The sequence below is a fragment of the Copadichromis virginalis genome, linkage group LG15 (assembly GCF_057382275.1).
Source record: "Copadichromis virginalis isolate Kocher_CV1m ecotype Utaka linkage group LG15, C_Virginalis_male_GT1.1, whole genome shotgun sequence".
In the NCBI taxonomy this organism is placed as follows: Eukaryota; Metazoa; Chordata; class Actinopteri; order Cichliformes; family Cichlidae; genus Copadichromis; species Copadichromis virginalis.
This window is the reverse complement of record NC_140632.1, coordinates 2633868-2659357: the sequence shown is the minus strand read 5'-3', so window position 1 is coordinate 2659357 and position 25490 is coordinate 2633868. Positions and strand designations below refer to the sequence as shown.

General features: G+C 40.8%; 1 protein-coding gene across 2 annotated transcripts in view; it reads left to right on the top strand.

The window, feature by feature from the left end:
* nrxn3b (neurexin 3b) overlaps positions 1 to 25490 on the top strand; it is a 318352-nt gene that overhangs the window by 98215 nt on the left and 194647 nt on the right. For both annotated transcript variants that reach the window (XM_085431332.1, XM_085431331.1), the window contains one exon: positions 330 to 713. In XM_085431332.1, the coding sequence (XP_085287458.1) occupies positions 330 to 713 (384 nt within the window). The remainder of the gene's footprint in view (positions 1 to 329; positions 714 to 25490) is intronic.

The following is a 25490-nucleotide window of genomic DNA, read 5'->3' as shown; positions in this document are numbered from 1 at the left end:
AAAATTACAAAAAGAAATCTGTCATTTTCAGCTCTGTCCTCACCTTGATGAATGAAAAAAATGACTGTCAGTCTCTTTGAAAGGTTCTGGAAAGAACTATAGACTAAAGGTAATAGATGTTACTTGGGTTCAAGAACTGTAGCTGAAGCAAGCAGTGTTTTTATTTGTCAGCCAGTAGAACATGGCAGATCACTTAGACTGTAAAATACGAGGCCTGCTTTGAAAAACACCACCAAGAAACATGTCAGAGTGGATACCCCAGCATTTTTCTAACACAAGTTGATTTAATGATATTTTATTTGTCAGTAATCGCCTTTTCCCCCCTTCAGGCATCATTTCAGTAAACAGCCGTCGGACCCCTTTCACAGCCAGCGGGGAAAATGAGATCCTGGACCTGGAGGGGGACCTTTATCTGGGCGGTCTGCCTGACAGCCGAATGGGCTTGGTGCTCCCGACTGAGCTCTGGACAGCTATGCTCAACTACGGCTATGTGGGCTGTGTTCGGGATCTGTTCATCGATGGCCGCAGCAAGGACATCCGGCAGATAGCTCAGTCGCAGAACATGACCGGCATCAAGTCTTCGTGTAGTAAGGTGACGGGGAAACAGTGTGACAGCAACCCCTGCAAGAACAACGGGGTCTGTAAGGAGGGCTGGAACCGCTTCATTTGTGACTGTACCGGGACCGGCTTTTGGGATAGTACCTGCGAGAGAGGTGAGAGTCCTTTCCAGCCACTTTCTGCGTACTGTTTGTCTTGCGTCTTATGGTGATGATTTTAAAATCTTACTGCCTTTGGCAGAGGGTTTATCGGTCTGAGAGTACAAGACCTTTAATGCGGCTCACTCAGCTCTCCTTTTATATTCTAAAAACCATTTCTTCAGTGAGCTTATGGAGCGGTGTTTTGCTGCTTTTAGACAGTATATTGTGCATCTTACAAGGTGCAGTGGTTGACAGTGAAGTAGCTTTGCAGAGTTCAAGTATCTTTTCTGTCTGTTTTTCTAAATATGGTTGAAAAGTGGTGGCGGTGTAGCTGCTGCTTACTAACTATAGATTTTCTAAGGGTGTGGACAGCGCTCTGTTACAACAGAAGTGTGACTTGGCACACTTGGTTCACATTATTTATGGAAGGATTTGCTGAAAGATTTAATAGGAGGGTTTTCAAGCATTTTCTTTCCTGGGAAAGATTCTAGAGAGAAATTGAACTTTTCCCAGTTGGTGAAATGGGCTCTCCTTGTCTGAGTTTTAAGAGCTTGGCCACATAAAGGTTTTATGAGATGGAAAGAATAGGGACACTCCAAGCTGTGGGAGAGTATATTATTGGACTATTGTTCAGATTGCTCTTGACTCTTTCACTATTTTACAAAGATTTTCAGGATTCAGTGGAGAGATTTAAGTACTTTCCCAAGAACTCGAGGCCCGTAAAGAATCGTACGTGTATGACGGATAATGAGCATCTAGAGAGTAGGTGCTTAAAGCCAGCATTAAGTGTGAGTGTAGCATGTGGGACAGTATTGACTGATTAACGCATTCAAAGGGGGGAAATCAAAATGTACCCAATGTAGATGTAGGTCTGTTTTGTAGTCATTGGTTTGGAAAATGCATTCAGGTGGAGACAGAAATTTGTTCCCTTTTTTGTTGCTGATACTGCATGTTTACAAAAAAGAAATCATAAAATAGCTCAGAGTTAGAAAAGACAGATCAATATTCAATAATGTACTATCATAAATAATTTTTCTGCAAAAGTAAATTTTGCATTGCAGTAATGTGGAGAATGTTGAAATGTGAAAGAGGTGAAATTCCAGTGGGAGCTGGCTCTTTTCATCGAGTTAACCTTGTGCTAGTCCGACTGCTGCGCCTGGCGTAGTGTGGACGTCCGTCATGTTTTATTTGCACAAAAAAAGGGGAAAAGAAAAAGCCAGATGTGTGAAGCCAGCTGTGCCTGGCTAAAAACCACTCAGTCAGTGAACTTCTGTCACCTTAAACCTTCGGGAAGAAAACTTATCACTCGTCTTTGTCCTGCTCTGCTCCTTCCCGCACATCAGTTTCATAATTGTCATATCTCTGCATTCATGCAGACCGTTTGCCATTGTTTGACAACTCAGCAGGTCTGCCTGAGAACAAAGCTTTACACTGTTCAGCAGTGGATTGTTTTGGGGGGTTAAATAGTGAGGCTTGAGGTGTAATGACATGGTGATGTTCCTGATGCTGTTATGACTGAGTGAATGCATCATCTTTATGTGTTATGCTGCTAGAATTTGAGATAATGTTGGACTGCAACACACACAGCAGCTGAAACAGGTATTTTTCATGGCCACTCCATAATGGTTTGTTTCCTGATCCTGGTGAGAACGATGTCACTTCACCAAATTCCAAAACAGTTGAAATGATGCAGTCTGTTTTGGCTGTGGAGCTTTTTTCCTTGAGGGTATCATTTGGATTTTCATGGCTTGGGTTTGGAGACTAAAGTTTTTTGTTGTTTTTGAAAGATAAGCATTAACTGTTGATGACTGTTTGTCCGTTGAGTGCATCAGGCAGTGCTGTTTGTTGCAGGCAGCTACCACATAATAGGATGTCAGGATATCTTGGCCTTTAGTGCTCCAGTTTTTTAATTAGCAGGCAACTAAGAGTACCACTCCAACTTCACACTTGCCAACAGCAAATATCATGAAAAAACAAACAAACAAGCAAATAACTGTACAGCTGCATATACAATGATCTCCGACATACACACAGTGTTGTATAAGCAGCCCACTCACTGCATTAACCTTAACAAGCTAAAGTTATTGTGATAAGTAATGAAAACATTTCAGGTTATGAACATTTTACGCCATACTGTTAATTTAATGTTTGCATCTGAAACTCACACTGCTCTTGTAAATGCAGAATTCATCACCGGCTTTGAGGTGCACTGATGGTGAGCGTTCAGATTCCCGTTTTTTAATTCTGGTCCATACTGTTTGCTTTCTGCCTTTTTGTTGTCTATAGCCTGTCGATATCCATCCTCCTCAAACACAAAATATCTCAATACCCAACTCTTAGTCATACGCTGCATAAAAACATGGATGGATCTGTTTCTGAAAGGCAGTGCATGAAAAGCCTTAAAGCTGCGTCTTCAGACTCCTGCAATACAGCGTGATGATCATTTAGTAAATTATGGTGAACAGATAATTGAACAGTGTCGTTCTTGGTCATATTCACCCACTTCAGGACTTCACAAACCAGCACGGTTAAAGAGTCCTGTATATCTTTATGTCTTTCCTTTTTCTTTCACTGACCTGCTGCTGGATATTGTACTACACAAAAACAGTTTACTTGCGATTCCTCCAGCCTTCTCTTAAGAACTCAGTCTTTCTTCAGATGTAGAGAAAATTTCAACCCAAAAACTAATTATATCAAATCGGTGTCTTAATGGTAAAAACATGGACAGAGCTGCCTCGACATCCTTCCCACACAGTGTGTTGTCCTTGTGGTCTGGCCTGAACCATGTCAGCCAGAGCTCCTGTTAGTGCAGAGGCACCACAGCTCGATACTGTAGCCCTCTCAGTTTGCGGCTCACTTTCTCATATTGAGTGAGGCTAGCCACCCCGCAGAGGAGTCTCATCTCGGGCTGCTGGTATCAGTGATCTAATTCATTCAGTCGCTAACCAAAGCCCGCGACCACAGGTAAAGGGCCGTAAAGAAGGCTGAGCAATAAATTGAAAGCTTTGATTTGTAGCTGTCAAAGTGAAGACAGATCTCAGTGTTACTCCCTAAAGGTGAATTATTGCATTTAGGTCCTCTGCAGTGCTCACTGTTTGTTTTGAATAGGAACTCCTTTGATTTGAGCTCCTTGTTCTTTTTTAGGTTTTGTGGCTTCATACTCGTGTTTGACCTTTAGCTGCAGGCTAAACATGGGAGGTCACAGTCACATTAAAGCCTCTTCATTACATCAGTGGTAAAAAAAAAAAAATCATTTCTCAAGGCGTGGATGTTAGCAGACTGTCTACTACTGCATATTCTCACACTGAAGAAAAGAATACATCTGCCTGTTTAGAAAACAGTAGCCCTTGATTTAAGTGATCCTTTGATTTGAAATGTTGGGCTTGAAACGGCATGAGGTATTTTCTTTTTCTCAAAATGAATGCGCGACACTTTAGACTGAATGGGATTATATTAGTCATGCTGGTAGAGGAATTTATTTTCCTTCTCCTCCATGCTTTTAAGCAGTACAGCGGAGAAGTGCGCGTGTGTGATGAGACAAAGGGTGAAATGATAAAGATCAGCACTCTCCCAGGGAGTGTAACCAGGCTTATGCATTTACATCACAATGTTTGGCCTTTGCTGGTGACTTTTCCATCTAATGTAAATAAGCTTGTCTTTTGTTTGTTGGAATCAGCCTCAGACTTTTGTTTTGTGATATTTTAGTCAAATAGATTTCAACTCCTGAAGTCAGAGACTTCTCACACCAGCAAAGTCAGAGTTGGGTAAATCAATAAAGTATGTACACAGGTTTCTCAGATAATGACTGTCGTAATGCACCGGTGGTGGGAAGCACAGTCAGTTTACTCCAGCCAGGCAGCTGAACAGATTCATGTGTATTTGGGTATGTGACGATAAGAAGGGCAATGTTTATTCATCGCCTCCGTGTGGTCTCAACAGAAGAAGCCACTTTCTTCCACTTTTTTCCCTCTGGTTCTGTATTAACATCTGAAATGCGACGGATTGTTTTAGATAAGATCCAGTTTTGAATGCAGCTTGTTGACGTGCTAGAAACACTTTGAGATTAGCTTCAGTCCCATTTGCCACAAGTGTTGAAACGTCTTAACTGCAGCTCTCTTGTTAAAAAAATAAGGTGCACCGACTCACAATCAAAGAAAAGTTACTTTAATCACTACTGACCAACAGTACTGCACAGTGATGGTCAGAAACAACCAGCAAAATGGAGTAGTACAGGAGCAAGTTCAAGACACAAGCAAAGCCAAAAACAGAAGGATTAATCAAATTAGAGAGTAGCACACAAGCAGGGGAAACAGGCCATTTATATATTGAAGCCAATGGGAAATAAGAAACAGGGGCGGAACAGGTCACAGGTGAACGTAATCAGGATAATCAGACTGCCTGTCAAAAATGGGAAACGACCTAACAGACACATCGCTAAACACAAAGACAAGACAACTCGCTCTAAACATGAAGAAGGGAGAGAGGAACGCTGAAAGATGAGGGTGCAAAAACAGAAGGAAGAAGCACAGAGGGAACGAAACATGCCAGAAATAACAAACTCGGTGCAGGAACTGAAGCTAAATTAAGACTAAGAATTGGAAAAAAGAATTAGGGGAGTAAACCATCCAGCACTCCATAAAAACTAGAAACTACAGCTCAGCATGTTAGTTGAAAAAACATGAATTAACCTCCTAAGACCCGAACTCTTCCACTGCATGCATTTTTAATTTCTCTTTGATATTTGGGCTGATTGGGTCCCGATGAATGTAAAAACAAAGAATTACCAGATTTTGTTTTTTACCTAATTTTTGTTTCTAAGAACATTTGAGCCACATATGAGGCTATTCGGTAGAACAGTAGCAGTATAATGTCCTCGTAAGTGGATATCAGGCCCTTGTAGAGCAAAATTGAGTATTTTGGTCTAAATAACCCAAAATGTGATGTCCACATATGTAGATGCCAGGTCCTAGGGGGTTAAAAACAAATAATGGAAACTGGATCCAAATATAAGAACGAAGCCTTTAAACAGGAAACCCAAACTGCAGTATATAGCTAACAATGCAAAACTCCACAGAACCCCAGGACCGTGACAGATTTTGTTTTACTGATTAACTAATTCTTTGTGGAAGTATTCTGCAGCACCACGGGTGGAAGTGGAAAACCTCCTCCTTATGTACCACTGATGGTTTTTAGCAGAGGAAAACCCAGGTCCCATGAAAGTAGTTTCAGCCCATTTTTCGCTGATTATATTTTTGGATCTCAAATAATGGAATCATCAGAAATGAAAGTCTCACGATGATTTCATCACAGTTGTATTGAATGGAGCACATCGCTCCGTGTAATTCCTTCTCTTCCACCGGGAGCTAAAAAGCAGGCAATTTTCTTGCTCTGTTTACTAGAACGAAAATGCAACCTGACAGATATTTTAGACTCTTTGAGGAGATCAAAGATCGTACCAGGCGACATTAACAGACAACAGCACTGCTGTCTGCTTGCTGCTTTCTACCTAGTATCAGTGCCGGGTTTAATATACAGATGATTTCTGCCTTTTATCTGTTTTTTTGTTTCGGTTTTCCTATCATATTTGTTCCCTTTCTTGTTTCTCTCTTGATGTTCTTCCTTCTCTTTTACCTTCCGCATTTCCCATTTTATCACTTCCCTCTCTCTTCACCCCCACATATACTCCCACCTTTTGGCAAATCTGCTTTAACCTCGCCCATGAGACATGACAGCGCCTGTGATCAGAGGCTTGCCGTGGTATGGCACAAACAGATGTAGTGTCAGCATGGTAGCTAGAGTGTGTGTGTGTGTGTGTGTGTGTGAATATGATGAATAAAAAGCTTTAAGTCTCATCATTTACAGTTTCTTGTGACCATATGTTTCTGTGTCTTCACACTGTATATATTTGCATCCATTATTATGATTAACTCCAGTAGGCCTGTGTGAATGCATGTTTGTATATGCCAGCCAAGCAGCGCCAAAGCCGAACAGTATGCAGGTGTAGTAACAGGGCCGTAGCCCTGATAGGCCCCATCATATGGGCTGTGACCAGGAGCTTGCCCCTGCCAGCAACTGTCTTCCTGTGATCTAAATTCAAATGGGGCCGCTTGGCTTGGTGCAGCCTCTATAGACACGCATGGCAAACAGAAAAAAGAGAGTCTTGCTTCGGGCTAGGCAAGCTGACGATCCTGGCCGATCTTAATTTGGCATCAAGGAGCACTGTCCAAACTTTCCTACTGAACTGAGAGAAAGTGTGACTGGTTGTGACAAAATTAGGACAGCGTTCACCGGATGCTCTGGAGGTGTAGCTTCCTCTTATAGGTAGAAGACAGAAACCACTTTTAACCACAGGGCACGTTCCACAGGTCATGAGTTAACCTGTGTCCAAACAATCACTGCCCAGCTGGGGCTGCAGACTGCAGTCACTCTCAGACAGACTGGTGAAGGTCTGCAAATACTGTTATCTAATTTATAAATGCAGACAGATTGCCAACACATTGCAATCAATCTGATTCACTCTGTGCCAAACACATCGCGTCTGTTAAGCATCTCTTTTGAGGCAACTTGAATCAAGTGGTTGTATTCTGGTTACATTCACATATAAAAATCGTTTTGAACTTTGAACTGCAGCAACTACATCACTGTTTGTGGAGGAAATTGGTGAGGTTCAGGCTGGACTCTAAATGTAAGTAGTTAATGTGAATGCTCTGTGTGTGTAGATTAGCAGACAGCTTGATAAACCAAGAGGGGTTTGAAGACTGTGTGTCCTCAAAGACACGGTCCCCGTCTTCAGAGTAATCAGTTCAAACGCAATGAGACCGCTAGTTCATTGCAGATAGTCACAATAATTTTGCTTGTGCCACGGTCTCCAGTCACTCTTTTCCCTAGTGTGACTTGTAGCCTTAAGTTTATTTAAATCTTTAGAAAATCAGCCTCAAAAGACTCTCATGTAATCTTTTAACCAGATCCTACACCGCTGATCCTGCTTTAAATACAGGCATAGTAAAATGGTTCACCCTTAGAATAAGAAGAAATTCTTCTTCTTTTTTTAAACTTTGTTAGACTACTTTTATTCATCTGCGGTGCCAGCTTTAATCATTTGCCAAACCATGAAAAAGTTATTTTTGTAACTTAGCTCTTGCTGCGTGGGAAATGTCTAATTGGGTTGAATCGGGCGTGCAGGTTTAGTTTGGTGTAGTGCTTTAAAACTGATGCTGAGAAATGATTTTCTTCTCGCCTGCAGTCAGATCCACAGAAAGCAAAGAGGAAAAAGGAAATCATTACCCTCCTGTAATAATAATGTTTCAAGGTGGGCTTTGTCCTCTTTCCCGTCTTTGGGAGTCAGCTCGAGGCTTTATTTCTTTTTGATTGTTACATTCCATTACATGAAAAGGTTACCCAAATGTTATTCCCCATAAGGAAAACTCTAGCACAACAGATTATTCAGGTCGTATTTGAGTCTAACTTGTAAGAGGTGACATTAATTCAAGACTACAGGGAGGTATATTTGATGTCATCCTCTGAGTCTGCCGAGCGAAGGAGAATGGCATCTTAGGCTTTGTTTCAGCAAGCTAGTCAGTCATCCAAACAGTCAGTCGGTAAGTGGAGGTTTTGTGTTTGAGTGTGGGTCTGTTTGTGTGGGTGTGGGAGGGGAGCTTTTAGGGAGCCGGGGCGCTGCTGACAGTTGTGTGTTGCAGAGTGCTGTGCAGCTGATAAAGTAGCCCAGTTAATCAGGTAAATAGGCCTGTAATGAAGTGTGTTTGTCTGATGGTGTGCCAGCCAAGCGCCAAGTGATCCCACCGAGACTCTCCGCTTTCTGTCTTTCTGCTGCATTTACACACACACACACGCGCCGCACACGAATACACAGCGAACGCCAGTTGGAAGCGCACACGTACACTCACACAAACACACATCAATCCACTGGAGACAGATTGGATTGTGTCTAATGCATATTGCATTTTCCCTGACAAGATGCCACCGCCCACGTACAGTAAGTGCTTGTGTTTTCCCAACTGTCAGTACAGAAGAGTAGCGATGGCTCCAGGCCCAAGCTGATGGCTGGAAGTGTGTCCACCGCAGATCAGTCAATACATCACTCAGCACAGCACGAGCTTCCTCTTTCCTAATGTTTTCACCGGAGGCGAAAAACATAATTTGCACGTTGTTTAATTATTTGAATTTAATACTCTTTAACTTGTAGGCACGCTGAAGGAGTTGTCCTCAGTTGGTCCTCATGCTGCCATTTAGGGAAGTTTTTTTTTTTTTGTCATTACATTACTGCCTAAACTTAATGACAGCAATCACACCGGTTCTCAGAAAGACCGAAGCACCAGAACACACAGGCTGTGCAATTACCTGCTCACTTTCCTCGCTGTTCATTCATAGTGGCAGTGAAATAATGGGTTGCCACACGGCTTTTACAGTTTAATCACAGGTTATAATTGCAGAATGTCAACCGGGTGACATTGATGGTTGCCACCTTTCAGTATGAAATTCTGCAACCTGGCAGTGATGTTACGTTCTTTTACCTTTTAGGTTATGCGCAAAGGCTAAAAATGTTCTGTGTTGTGCTCAAGATTTGCACAGATTCAAGTAGATTTACTTTTCTAAACTATTGCCGCTGCTTCCATAACTTTGAGGTCACACAGCGAATAGCCAATCAAAAACATGTATAAAATAAACACTCATTTCCATCTAAGGAAGGAAAAGGGTGGAGGGGAGGCAGCAGAAAAAAAGTTTTCAATCAGCCAATCAGCATACAGCCCTGTTTGGGGGTTACAAAGTATCAAAATGTTGCAGTAAAAGAAAATTAGCAGACAGCTGCAGTTCTCACTGATGCCCACTAATAATAATCAAACTGATGCAGCAATACCCCCTTTTTTTTCTCTTGCAACACTATTGACATCATCAAAGTTAATTTTTAATGTCAACTTTTTGGAATGTCAGAATCAGGATGAGAGACGTTGCGTGTTCGGTAAAAAGAGGCCAGTGAGGGTGATGGTGGCAGATCTTCACGCACATTCATCGTGAATAGTTTACTCTAAATCAACGATTGTTTTCTATTGTGTCTTTCACAGTGTTGTCTGTTTCTAAGATGATACAGAGACGTCACGGGAATATACGGTTCCAAACAGGCCGCGATCTCCTGCTGCATCATCTCTGCACTCAGAAAAAAAATCTTTCCCAAAGCCATTTGTATTCAGATGAGCTCGGTTCTCAGCTATGCTAAATGCCGCTTCCACTGGTGTTAGAGTGGCATAATTTAAATGCTTGTCTAAACGCCTTTTCCACCCACAGAGGGAGGGGAAAAAAATCTATCTGAAAGTCTCTTTAATCCTCGAGCCCTATAATAGACCTTGCATAATTGCCAGACTGCCTTTGTGTGAATAATTTCTTGAGGTCAGGTACCAATTACTGCCACATACGATTTTGATTCCATATGTCAAACCTAGCCTATGCACACTGTGTTTATACAGTACAACAAATCCAAGCAGACAGAAAGAGAAATCACTGCACCATTATGGATATGCTATACAGATATGAGGCCTTGTTCTGCCATATTAATCTGCGTCTTCTGCATATTTTTAAAGCTCTGATCTTTTTTTTGACACCTACCAGCATATTTAAATATGTGTTCCCATCAAAGCCTCGGGACGAAATATAAATTTAAAGCGTACCCTTCATTTTTACCCTACAACATGCAGGTACAGTAGTGCCATGTTTTCAAATTTTCCGTAATTAGAAGTGATTGAGTGCTACTTTTATATTTAAAGTGGCAGCAGAGACGTGTTTAAACTCCAAAACGTTTCAAACTAATGGACGGAGAAACAGCTCGCTGTTTCAAACAGAAGTTAACAGCATGTCTGTAACTTTTTATCATAGATGGAAAAAAAACTTCTTATTTTGTATTAATTGAAGGGAAGTACTAGTAAATATTTGAAGTGCCTCCTGAGCGTTTTACAAAAGTGTTTTTACATGCCTGCCATTATAAATGCATTCAGTGCTTTTTAAAGGTTTCTCTATTATTTGTTTTTTTTTTTTACCTTTTATCAGTAAAACACATTGAGTTTTGTATGGTTTCTCCTGAAAACCGTCCTCTAAATTTTTCTTTTTTTACTCGACATTTCTTTCTTCTCCAATTTTTCAAGTTGCTGCCATGAACCTAAAGTAAAATGGCCGACATCAAAATAGATATGACATGTGTGGATTTTGACCTGAAGAGTCTGTAAATCTTCAGTCGGATAAAGCACTGGGGAGGGCGGTGCCTTTACTGTTGCAGAACGGGGGGAAATTAGTGAATCTCCAAGGTCACGTTTCTGAATGGCAGCGTGCGTCAATGCTCGCAATAGAAAGCTTCGGCCCAATGCTGGACGATTTGGTTTGAATAAAAGAACATCTCTTCAAGGTCGATAACTGTGCAGCTGTCTGAGTACGCACTAAACAGTGACTCACCTTTTCAGCAGTTTTTTTTAGTTTAGCTGTCTGCATTTGGAGGAAACCATTATCGCATAGTGAGATAGAATGAGATGTACAACTAGGAGCCTTCGAGATACCTTTCCAGTGTAAGAAAGTAGATATCCACCCAAACACAGAAGGATAAGGAAGTCTTTAGAAGTAAGAGGAGGGATTCATGATTAAGGGTTCTGCAATGCCCTCAGTTATGTCACTTGAAGTGAAAATAATTTAAGTTCTCTTCTATCTTTTGAAAGAAGAGATGTTAAAAAAAGGTCCAATCCCATTCTCTTCTGTTCTACTGGTACCTCCTGTCATCTTGTTTGTTCTCGTGCCTTTCCCTGCTGCCCCTACTTCTCATCATAAATGGGTGATGAGCACCTTTGCTAGGACATTTATCTCAGCAGAGAGAGAGAAAATGACACTTGAAGGTCTGCCCTGACTAACTGGCCAGCTCATAGAAGAAGGGTAAAAAAAGGAGGATGGCAGTAAATACATAAACAGATAAAAACGAGAAGAGGATGAGGCTAAAAATACAAAACAGGCGGAATATGTTGGAAACACTGGCAAATTAAGAATGGTGGTAGACTAGTGCCGTGCAAATCTGCAAATTGCGGTAGACGTCCGACACAAAGTATATACAGAGCCGGTATTGCTGATACATACCGATGGATTTAACCTATAAAGGCAGCTTTTTTAGCAGAGAGCACTGTGTCGTCATTTTTCAGATGAGTCATCATTAGTTTGCTAGTTCCGAACACATTTTAACGACCACTAAATCACTGTGATTGTTACTTTCCACAATAATTAGTGAACAAGAGCCGCATAAGTTGAGGCTTGAGTGTGAAATTCATGGCTTTCAGGGTTTTTATCGTTAACTCGGTTTCCTTGGGTCTTTCCCCGTGTGTTATGAATAAATCTTCTTTTTTTTGATACCAGTGCCGATTTTATTCTGTTGTATTTATCCGCGACACCTTAAAGGCCGGTGCGTGAAAATATTGTCAGACATAAACCGGTCTGTGGCACAACTTGGGGACCGCTGCTGTCGGCTACCCAAATAGCTCCTCAAATAAATGTGATAGTCAACACAGAAGGCTCAAACACTTTTTAGTGGCGCATGTTTGAGATCTGTTTTCTCATTTCCAAATAAAGTATTTAACACAACTCAGCGTATTTAACACATAGATAGAAATGCAATATCGATCTCATTGCTTTAAATGGTAAAATGGTAAATGGCCTGTATTTATATAGCGCTTTTACTAGTCCCTAAGGACCCCAAAGCGCTTTACATATCCAGTCATCCACCCATTCACGCACTTTAGTATCGATACCGTCGATATTGGGGCCCGCCCACCCCTGTCTCGTACCTATGATGTGGGAATTACTGTTTCTGTGCAGATGATTAAATTTTTTAATGATAGGACATGCTTTTTTCATTTCAAATAGATGACTAGACTTAAAAGACCCAGTCGGACTGTTTCCTTATTTATTTTTTAATTTTAGTATTTTTTTGCCTGAAAGGGCATCATCTGATGTTTTGTTTCACATAAAGCAGTAAAGGCTCGCTGGTCGTGGATGTGGTAATTGATTCGCATCATTTAGCACACAATGTCTCTGTGGCGCACTGCAGGTGGTACATTTGGAGCAACATTAGCAGCTGCACCTGCAGTTCACTTTGGAGCAGCAATAACGCTATATGTCTCTGTCTATTATTTACCAGCCAGACAATGCTACCTCATATTTTATTTATTCATCATGTCTGTATGCTGTGAGATAAATCACCTGTCTCCTTCTCTTGACACAGGAGATATATATGTGTGTATATATATATAATTTATTTTTATTTATTTATTTTTTTTCCTCTGGCATGTAACTAACAAGGAGATGGCAGGACTGATATCCTCGAATATATGTACGTATATATACTTAGGTGTCAATATACCAAGATGTCAGCAGTCGCCAAAACACCAGAAAGTGTTTGACTAAGTTTAGAATAGACGTGTCGAGGTGACACACAGCTTGAAATTTTTAGTGCATGCTGAGCTTTTGAAAACGCAGAGGCACGTCAACACGCACAGATCTGATCCTTCCTGTGTGTTGCGTCTTTAAAAAAAAATCACTGGCTTTGACAGGATTTCTCAAAAGCCAAAGTCAAAGTGAAGCACTTAAAGCTCCTTTGGTTGGTAAATAAAAAAGAGAGAGATGACCTGACGGGTATGTGAGTGAATGTGCTGTCCTGAATTACACGACTGCAATTTGCCTCTTTTCATTTAGCTTTCTCGTCTAGCTTATGGAATGTTAGCTGCGCGTATACATATCTAAGCCTAACTGTTTGGCAGCCTAGGGAAGCATGCTAAATTAATCCTTTTTTTCATTTGAAGCTGAAACATTTTGTGCTGGGTGCAGAAAAACCCTGGTCCTGCATTTTTTCTTCTTTCTTTTTTCCCCACCAGCGACGACTCTCATTCACTCTCCCCATCTGAAATTTGTTCCATTTGTCTTTTAACACTTATCTTATTTGCTCTTGTTGAATAATTGTTAATTGAGCAGAATAATGGGTTTGGTATCTTCTGCACTATCAAGCAAGTCTTGTTTTGTTTTTTGGTTTTTTACCCAAATTTAGTGGTTCAAACTGCATCAGGTGAGGTATTTTTTTCCCATCGAAAGAAAAAGGCTCCACCCTAAATCATGAGCCTTTTATTTTCTCCTTTTCCGTCTGCGGAAAAGTCGATAGAAGAGATCGACGCCCATGTAGATTGAATTTTAATTCTTGTGGTTGCCAGCTGTTGTAGTTTCCCTGAACACATGCGGAAGAAATGGAATAAAACGTCTTCTCCTTTCTTCTCCCGCTGAGGAGATTTGAGTTGCCTGCCATTAAAGATTGTGCTTCCTGCCTCCGGTGCCAGAGGACAGGCTCGTGGCGAGCTGACAGTCGGCCTCCTGTGCTGGAACACTACGCCAGCGGTGCCAGACTCATCAGCTGATCTGCACAAAATCTTACAGTGCAAGAAAATGGATAGGAATTAGAAAAAGGCTGACGTAGTCGTAGATAGAGGGAGAGGGAAGTACAAACTGTTGACTGAATCACTGAAAATGCCAGAGAGGCAGTGGTAGAGAGCCAGAGATTTGTTTGACAATGTTTACCCGGGAGAAGAACAGATCCTCGTGCACTTTAAAACGATCTGTTCGTTTCAGTTTTTCACTGCTTGGAACGTTATGCCGTTGCTCCCTAATCCCCATTTGTAATTAAATGTGTGCTTAGGAAGTGTGCTGGGTTATGTAAACTCAGGCTCTCATTGTGGCACTATGCAGAGCGGGAACGATGGGAGCGCGTTGCATCCATCTTCACCGTACTTTCTGCATCGTGTGACTCGTTTCATTTGCCTTTGCCTCTATATATATTAATTTTTTTCTTTCACTTCAAGACACAGTCACGGGCAACTTCCCCTCTTCCCTTCGTGTGGTTTTCTTGTCCACTCCCCACATATACAGAGATAGAACAAGAGCTAGAGCGAGAGAGGGAGGACACACAGAGGAAATCAAGCCTTCAGTGTTCGGCCATCTGAGAAATTGACAAGTCTCCAAACCTCTCGGCAGCAGGGAGGATGGTTTCCAGAGGGACTTTTTTCTGGATGAAGTAAAAATAAAAAAGGGGGGGAAATAAGAATGTACACTGTACTCCTTTGCTGGAGATAATACTTTATCCTCTTAAAGTCTTCATAGTATTTGAGAATACATAATTTAGCATTTTCTAACAGTACTTTCGTGCAGCACGATATTCAAGGACCGATTCTCACGTTTAATGATTCTGTTATTCGAACAGAGACTCGATTTGTTTCCTCATGCTGCTGTACTTTCATCTCAGTTTGCTGTTTCTTTTTGCCTTTTTTTTGTTTCGGTAATCTCTTCTCTTTGTTTATGTTCCCAGCCTGCTCATCCCCTAACAAATCAAATGAGAAGCTGGTGTCAGCAGCAGCTGGCTGCCTTTGACTTTGCTGCCCCCCAATGGCCTGATCCTGGTCTAGTTCACTGCTTTTGTGTACATGCAGGTGTGCTCACGACACATTTGCTGCTCAGACTCGAGGACTTTCTTTGTAGCGATGAGGGAAAGAATAGTGCAACGTGTTTTGAATGTTTGTGATGCGACGTTTTTCACAACCAAGAGTGCAGTGGTGGAGAATCACACAAGTGCATGGGGGGATTTCTTCCTCCAGAGTCCAATAAAGGGAGCTGCTGTACATTTAATTTGCAAACTCAGTGGTTTGAACACAAAGCAGGAGGTACAGCTCCAGAGTACCAGATGTGAGATTTGTTAGATTTACAGCAGTACAAGGTTTTTTCATTTGTTGAACATGTTGCTGGAGTTGCTGGAAATAAATCAGATAAAATTCTCTCGGCACTAGAGTATGAGCCAGACTTTCAAGGAAGCACAGTGAAAAACCACACTGTTCCCCACACGCCATCTAATTTACATATATCTAAGAATTTTACTAGTTGGGCTCTGACTAATAATTCATTTTCTTGATCAATTAATTAATCAGCCATTTATATTGGCTTGTAAAATGCTCCTTTTAATTTCCAAAGCACGACAGCTGTGCAAGGCTCCAAGATGTTAACTTGACAATATGAAAATCTGTGAAAAGCAGGAAATAATCTCAGTAGCACGTCAGCAGAGAAGAATAAAGTGGTAAAGGGACTGCTTCTTAAAGAGTACTCTTTTCAGTGATTTCTAACATTCACACTCTGTATCAGAGATTAACTTCAGCTTAGCATCTTGCCCAACGATATTTGGTATGCAGACGGGAGCGGCCAGGGATCAAACCACCAACCTTTGTTTGTAGATGACCCGCTCGACCTCCTGAGCTACAGCCACTAAAAAACCCAGTGAGGCTCGATTTCCCGACCCCGGGTTTACAGGACCAGTTCTCTCCCTTTATCAGCATTCAGAGAATATTGGTCAATTACGTATCAATTGGCCAATATTAGGTATTTGCCACTACCTGATATTGACTGGCCGATTATGATGATTTATAACCACTGATTAATGACAATTTAAACATGTAAAAAGTAGAAAGGAAACAGGAAAAACACCCTAAGACAGGGGTCCCCAATCCCAGTCCACGAGGGCCAGTGTCCCTGCAGGTTTTAGATGTGTCCGTGATCCATCACAGCTGATTTAAATGGATAAATTACCTTCTCAACATGTCTTGAAGTTCTTCAGAGGCCTGGTAAAGAACTGTGTTGACCCAGGGTGAGATCTAAAACCTGCAGGGACACTGGCCCTTGCGGACTGGGATTGGGGACCCCTGCCCTAAGATCATGTTATGAGGGTTGATGTCATGCAGTTTGTCCACCAGAGGGCACTGGTGGACACTGGCTATTCTCTGTCAGAATTTATAAACACCAAAAAATGAAAATTAAAGTAAAGAAGAAACGGGAGAAACATGGTTCCAATGTGTTGTTTGTTGATGTTGCATAATTCGTCCACCAGGGGGAAGGCTGCAAGTTTTGTTTTGTAAACGCATGAACAGAACAACCAGCTGATCCAAGCGCAGTCAAACCAAGGCAAAGCAAAAACAAGTAATCCACAACTTATAGTAATGACTCATAAATAGCTACACTTAATAAATGTTGGGGAAATCTGTTTGCTCCTGTTTGTGTCGTGCCCGAAAGAAGAAAAATATAGTGGATCTATCCGATTTTTCAATCACCAAAAACTGGTATCGGTCTTCAAAATCCTTTATCAGTCAGGCTCGGGTTGCTTCAAAGTGGCCCTCCATGTATTAGCTTCACACACTCATTCGCTCCACCACACTCCCTTTGGGTTAATCTTAGGAACTCGTAAAATTGATCTTTTTCTTTATCCCACACACCCAAACACACCAGCGCTAAGCACATTTACTGATGTATCTTTGTCCTCTCTTGCCAGATGCAGTGACAGAACGCACAGTTGAGTTGGGGAAACTCAACAAGGGCAAAACAATAAATCAGACTTACTTTATCAAGAAATTCTCCTTGCAGAGGATCACAGGGGCTACTAGGATCTGCAGAAAACACAATTCTGTGGCTTTTTTAAGTTTCTAGTGAGATTATAGTTGTGAGGAATGGCCATTCAGCCTGTTCTGATAAATACGTTTTGTTCTATTGCACTTTTCAATTCATTACCTGTGTCCATGTCTGTCCCCAAATTATCATTATTTGTGTTGATATGTGGCGTGTTCCTTCAGACTGACCTCCTTGGTGGCGTATGGGCTGCACTGACAGCAGTCTGTGGATGGGTTAATGTAAAGTTTCATGTAAGGTATTCAGACTTTGCAAACTTTGTTTATGTGCGTATACTGTATGAGACCCAGCGTGTGCCCATGTGTGTCGCTATACCAACTAAGCAGGAGTTTTACTCCCATAAATCACTGTGTACTGTCATTAATCATAACTTCAACATCCTTTAGGTCAAATGTAGCCGCTTGGCTTTGAATAATCCATCTTACAGTGGCATAAGCTACCACAGAGACTGTTGCAACTGAGTGCTGTTCCACGACTTATATCACCGGTGGATTTAAGCCAACAACACCGCAGGAATGATTTAGCCTCTTTTCTGTCCTAAAATACAGCACGGAATAAATAGTACAATATGATGTCCTTTATAAAATTATACTTGAAATTAAATGTGTAGCAGCTTGTTTCAGATACCAGTGTTATCTGTCACATGTTGATAAAGCTCCACGGATTTACCTCATCCCCATGTAAAGCCTATTCAATATGTCTGATGCACAAAACCGCTTACTGTTTCATATTGGCGCTACATTAACCCCTGTGATTTTTTTTGTTGTTGATATTCTGATAGATTCATCTTGGCCTGCTTAGGTTGAGCATGACAGGATATTTAATAATCCCTGCACTGACCTCAGTTTTGCTGCCTGAGGGGTGGAGGGGTGTCATTCTTCAGAGTGTTTGCTGTGGACGTCTTCTCAAATCTGGGTTGAGATTCAGCATTGTTGTGCACGTTTTTAGGGTTTTTCTGCAAAAAAACCAAATCAAAAATGGAAAAGAAATGATAAAAAAAGCCTCTGTTGTGAACCACAGACTGCAGTTATTTGTTAAGTCCTCCATTATTTGACTTGTTTTTTTCATTGTTCCACCATCAATATTTTAACAGTGGATCAAACGGGTGTTTGTAATTCGAGACGGGTCTCTTTCAGGGAAAAATAAAAGAATTCTCTCTGGAACAGGTAAGTGAACAGGTAATTAAAAACAGGAACAACCACAAAATGATCAAAGATTAAAATAAATTTGATCATAAAAAGGAAAACTTGTAACATGTGGGTCTTTTTTCCTTTTAATTTTAGAGCACTGAAATTACAACATTTATGAATAAACAGTGCTGGCTTTTACATCAGCCTTGGGCTTCATGATTGATGTTTACATTTATTTTTAAACCTGATTCTGGGAGCACAATCACTTTCTAGTCCTACAGTTACCAACTAGTTAGTAATAAATGTCCAATTTCTAACCAAGAAATAGTCTTTTTCTCAATTAGGAAGTGGTGAAGATCAAAAAATAAATAAAAAAATAAAACTGAATGCTAATGTCAAAAGAGTATTCGGTTAGCATTAGCCACAAATTTGGCTAATACTATTAAAAGCTTTGACTAGCAAACCAATTACATAAATCTGGCTAACAGCAAACCAAACTTTGATAATAGTACAGAAATTATTAAAGAAAAAACTCTTACAATTTTTTCCATTTAAACAAAGGCATTTTTTCCCCTTTATCCGCTACATCGCAACATTATAACATCACACCAATGATTGGTCAGCTGTAATATTGATCTGGGACCAACATTGTTATGATAATGGAGGAACAACGCCAACACGGGTATATCTGATACAGCGTCTATATGACAGGTACTGCCCCCTGGTGGCCATTAAAAAGAGTGTAGGTTTAAATTCCTCTGTTTTGGCTTTAATGTTCAGGTCTTGAAGCTTCAAGTCTTCTAAGCTGAACTAAAGTGTAACATGTGAATTATTTTTCTTTCATAACGGTATTCCTTTATTTAGTAGAAGGCGGAGTTTTCTTATAAAGTAACACAGTGAAACACAATGCATCTAAATTTTGACATTAAAACAAACACTAATTGTAACTATTGTAAGTAATCAGTGACATTTAGATCAGCACACTTATAAAATCCCTCAGTGATATTTCCAAGGTCATTTGGTCTTTAAGGGAAGCCAAGTATCATGTAGTAAAACATTCAAACAGGAACGACAGGATTGAAGTCACTTTGTTGGATACACTTTGTGACTTAATGTAAGGACACACTAAGAGCTTCATACTTGATCAGCCTAATGAATGCACAGTATTTCAATTATTTAAAGTGCTTTGTTCTTTTCTTTTGCAGAGATTATTCAGCTAGAGCATCCTTTAAAAGTCTAGTCTTGTCTGTTGGGATATTTTTGATGGTTCTGGTTATAGCGGCACTTTATGTGCGTGTGCAAATAGTGAATCACATGGCGAGGATTGCTGTGGATAATGTCCGAAGCCAAGATTCTCTACTTTCAAGTGCAGGCATTTTATGCATACATAGAGTACACAAACACTCGGCTGTGGATGTGCGCAAAACACATTGAGACACACTTAGTGCCCGTAAGATTCTTTATCAGTGTCCTTATCCTTGCTGTCAGGATGACGATATGATTTTTGAACTTTAAAGACTCTTGACAGCACGCTCTACATTGTGTGCCCGTGCACGCACGTGTGTATAAAGCAAGAGAAGGCAAGTTTATTTATATAGCACAATTCAACAACAAGGTGATTCAAAGTGCTTTACAGAGACATTAAAGAACAAAAACAAATAAAAAGCATGATTTAAAATTGATTAAAAAAACAGTAGATAAAAATCAGTAGTTAAAATGTAAGTTTTGAAATTTAAGCTTAAAAGTGTGGATTTGGTGTTTTATTCAAATGCAGCTGAGAACAGGTGAGTCTTCAACCTGGATTTAAATAAACTGAGTGTTTCAGCTGATCTGAGGCTTTCTGGGAGTTTGTTCCAGATATAAGGAGCATAAAAGCTGAATGCAGCTTCTCCGTGTCTGGTTCTGACTCTGGGAACTGATAAAAGACCGGATCCAGATGACCTGAGGGATCTGGAAGGTTCATACTGGGTCAGGAGGTCATTGATGTATTTTGGTCCTAAACCATTCAGAGCTTTATAGGCCAGCATCAGAACTTTAAAGTCTATCCTCTGACGGACAGGCAGCCAGTGTAAGAACCTCAGAGCTGGACTGATGTGGTCCACTTTTTTGGTCTTAGTGAGGACTCGAGCAGCAGAGTTCTGAATGAGCTGTAGTTGTCTGACTGATTTTTTAGGTAGACCTGTAAAGATGCTGTTACAGTAATCAAGCCTACTAAAGATGAATGCATGGACTAGTTTTTCCAGGTCCTGTTGAGACATCAGATCTTTTATCCTAGAAATATTCTTGAGGTGATAGTAAGCTGACTTTGTTATTGTCTTAATGTGTTTTTCTAAGTTTAGGTCTGCATCCATCACTACACCCAAATTTCTCGCCTGGTTTGTGGTTTTTAGATGTATAGATTGAAGTTCTCTGGTGACCTGTAATCGTTTTTCTTTGGCGCCAAAGACTATTACCTCAGTTTTGTTTTTGTTTAGCTGGAGAAAATTGTGGCACAACCAGTCATTGATTTCCTCAATGCATTTACCAAGAGCCTGTACAGGGCCTCGGTCTCCTGGTGACATTGTGATATATATTTGTGTGTCATCTGCATAGCTGTGGTAGTTTATTTTGTTGTTGTTTATAATCTGTGCCAGTGGGAGCATGTAGATGTTAAACAGAAGGGGTCCCAAGATGGAACCTTGGGGAACTCCACATGTGATACTTGTCTGCTCAGATGTGAAGTTACCTATTGATACAAAGTATTTCCTGTTTTCTAAGTATGTTTTGAACCAGTTTAGTACAGTTCCTGAGAGACCTGCCCAGTTCTCCAGTCGTTTGAGTAATATGTTGTGGTCAACTGTATCAAATGCTGCACTGAGATCCAGTAAAACTAAGACTGACATTTTTCCACTGTATATATTCAGACATATGTAATTAAACACTTTGGTCAGAGCGGTTTCAGTGCTGTGATTCTGTCTAAAACCTGACTGGAAGGCATCATAGCAGTTATTCTGTTTTAAGAAGTAATTGAGCTGTTGAGAAACTGCTTTTTCAATGATCTTACTTAAAAATGGGAGATTTGAGATCGGCCTGTAGTTGTTCATTTGTGTCTTGTCAAGATTGTCCTTTTTCAGTATAGGTTTAATTACAGCAGTGTAGGAGAAGAGTTGACAGGCATTCACATGAAACACCACAATGACAGTCAAGGCCCTTGTTGGATTGTTTATCAAGCAAAGACTTGTCACTCCGTTAGGGGGAAAAAAAAAGATTAGATAACGCAACAAAGCCGAGGCAAGTAAATAATGGAAATGGTGGGAGAGGCAAAACGGAGAGGAAGAAAACAGATTGAGAAGGACTGATGTGTGTATGTGTTTGTGTGCGCGCGAGTGTGCCGAAGAGATTTGCCTGGCTTACTCCCCGCTCCATACCGTGAATATTTGTGGAGTTTTTCACTTAATAGCTTTCCTCCTCCTCCGTCTTCTGCTTCGGTTGGACTGCTAATTATGTAAAGTGCGGGGCTCATTGGAAAGCACACACATACACGTTGCACACACAAACACACACAGAGTGACAAGCAGCGGCTTAATTACCATCTGAAATGACATCCTCATTGCCGCTGATATCTCTCTTAAGAAATACAAAATTACAGAGAAGAGCGCGCTGTAGCTCCAACTGTGCCTCTCTATTGTGCGTGCCGTTGATGCTGTATAGTCACGCATGTTTGCAACACTCACCATGTGGCTGTATTGAGTGCAGTCACCTGCAGTATCTCACTGATGCGCATTATTAGCTTTGCACTTGGCGTGAATGACAGTGATTATAGAAGAAGTCGACTGAATATTTTCGGTTTTTACCCTCTAAAGTGGCGTTTGGTTCAGCTTCTTCTTCGCTTCTTCCTAACTCTGTTCTTGCAAAGGGAACTACTTGAGCTTTGCAGAATCCCACAGTGTTCTCATAACTTACTGTTATACATTAGTTAGACAAATAAACAGCTGCAAAGACTGAGGATTGGATTGGATGTATACTTCTTCCCACTCCCTTTCAACATGTAAATTAATCAGAATGTTTTTTTGTATGTAATTTGTATAGTATATTTTTTTTCTCTCATTTCTTTTCTAAATGTACTTGTATATTGTTCACATGTTGAAATAAATTACCAATCAATCAATCAATCAATCAATCAAAAGGAAGTTTTGATGTCGTACAGCCTGACACCAGGTTTTGTAGGTTTAGCGCTCGTTCCTGTTGGAATGATAAACCTGCACACATGGAAGAGGCGGAGCTGGGTGAGATCTAAAAATTCTGTGAGAGATTTGATGTGCTGAGAAGTGGAAGCAGTCTGGTGAACCTCTCGGGAGAAAACAAAGGCTTAAAAGTAAAAATGTCAGTCGTTATCTGCCTGTGAGCATCCACTGACATCCAGTGGTTTGTGCGTGCACACCATTAACACAGAACTACACATGAAACAGGTTGGCCCAGCTGTGTCTAACCTCATGTTGTTCTCTCCATTTCAAAGCTTTGGAAAATAAAATAGACGATGAAACACAGTTATATTTAATCTCATTATTTATCTAAACCTGGACACATTAACCCCTTTGGTGCTGATGGAACATGCTGACGTCTCATCACCTGAAAGGGAAAAAAAATCTTTAACATTGCACCTTGTTAAAAATATCATCCCACGCCAATAAGTTCAGTTTGACAAAGGCAGGGTGACTGTTCCACAGCACAGAAGTGTGCCACTTGGGGCTTTTGTTTTATGAACAGGAAGATGTGTTCAGCACTGCAGAGCTGGAGGCAGGACACCAGTATGAACCTAGAAAGGAGGACGCTGAAAAGTGGAATAAAAATTCAGTGACCAAAACATGTACGGCTGCAAGGCTGGTCTTAAAAAATACATTTTGCTCCTTCCACTACTGCTGTAGTTAAAAGTTATAGTCCACCAGTATGTTCATGCATTGAGGCTGAAAGGCAGCAGCAAAGAACAGAGTGCGCATCACACAGATTAAGTCCGATACAACATGAAAAGGAAGTACAGGGGTGAACATGGGTTGCAAAGTGGCTTGCAGATATGCAGCAGCTTTGAGGAGCTAAAGGATATGAGCTGAGCTATTGGCTGATGTTGAGATTACAATGAATAAGTGAACATTTTTGGTCAGTGCCTCTTGCTGCTGTTATGTGTTACGGTATAGGTCAGTTGGACCACCATTATTACTTGAAAGTGCTGAATGACTGAGAGGCAGGAATTTTCTCCTGTCAGTCACACGCTGTCAGTTATCTTGGGAGTTTGCACTTTATTCTATTTGTGTCTTTTCCTCTTTCTCTTTCTTTCCCCTTTTCCCCTCTTGGACCTATCCTCAGTAGTTCCAATCTAAGCAGGTGGACATCTTTAAAATGAGCCCAGCCTTTCTTTGGGTAAGGCTTTTCTGCCTCTCAGTGCAGCTAAAGACCTTGGGACAGTGGGAATAAAACACAGCAAACAGTCAACTAAAAGCTGGACTTTGAAACATAATTTCAAAGTCAGTGGAAACAATTTAACACAATCCCGAGCCAGATAAGATTGATTCATGTTAGAGTAGATAACACAAAAAGGGTTCTGTTGTCTAGTCCAAAATATTCATAGGTTTAGCGTTTACAGAATTTTGTATTGCATTTACATACATACATGATTGACAGGTGGAGAAAGATATGGACAGTGAATAATTAGAACTGCTGGAACAGATGAACAAAAGGCAAAGCAAATAAAATGTGGTGATTTAAAGGCTCTTTCAGTCATGCTAATATTGTGGCACAAGGAAGGGATAGTAACGGTGGGTCTGCCAATTGCTCACTTAAAACCTCAGATAACCATGAAATTTTGTAGTGACGTTCATGATTCCCTGCATTAGTGTTTTTATACAAGCAAGCAATAGGGCCCACAATGTGCATGACAGAAATGTGCAGCTGACAAAACCAGAATGCAATGCAATAGAAAACAAAATAAAAGAAGACGTGAAATAAAAGAATGTGAAAAATTAACGGAACGCTTTCATTTCAAGCAGTGCAAAAATTAAAAATTCACAATGCATCAAAGCAGAACTGGTGCCAGCAGCATTAGCCAAACACTTACATAAACGGATACGTCTGTAGTTGACTTTTGGAGGAATCCACACAGCGAACACAGTCAAAGCATTTCTGTGAGGGACTGAGTATAGTTTTTCCATTTTTGACATAAGAGTGGGAGCTGAGGAGGGATGTTGAAGGAATGTGGCCTGACTGGAAAGACTTCTGTGTGAAGGTGACAGTTTTAAACTGACTCCTGAAAACAGCAGGCTGGCAAAGGGGCAGCATTGTGAATTGCCAGCAAGCGATCCATGCCAGATGTACTAAGCTAGTCATTATGCTAGTCAGTATAGATCAACATGAATGCATGTGTGCACATATCTCTGCCTCTTCTGTTGAAACTGTATTGCTCTGTTCTTACAGTCGAAAATAGAGTGGAAAGATTGTGCAAGACCAAATTAAAGCTATTGAAGTTTCTCAGGTGGCATCATGGTCGCTTTGCTCGACAGCTGTCAACCATATTGAAGGCAATAGAACAGCCAGTCAATTGGGAAAATGTGCATCCCCTGACTGGTTGGCTATGGTTCCTGGAAGTGGCTGGCTGTCACTGGCTGTCACTGGCTGAAGGAGGTGCTGCATCAAAAATGTATTGGCATTTGCCACAGTTGCTTCTACTTTTTTATGCTCGCTACTTGGGCGATATGGCCTAAAATTTATATCGCGATATAATTTGAAGCATGTGTGGTAACGATATATATCGTCATTTATTCTTTTCTTCTGTATAACGTATTTTCCACACTATAAGGCGCACTTAAAATCCTTTAATTTTCTCAAAAATCGAGAGTGTGCCTTATGTATGAATTCTGGTTGTGCTTACTGACCTCTAACCGATTTGGGCGTGCAGAAATCTGTTAAAAAATGTTTTAGTACAACTTTGGTAAGCAGCACTGCTGATTGTCAGAGCATTACGGCTGCCGTAGTGAGGAGCTTCGCGGAGTAATCTGGGTCCAAAACTGCGTCCATTTCAGGTCCCAAAGTCAAACGAACACTGAGAGTTAAAAACGGTTTAAATTCTTTCATCTTTAATTAAATCATCAGCGTTGCTGCTTTACCAGGTGTAACA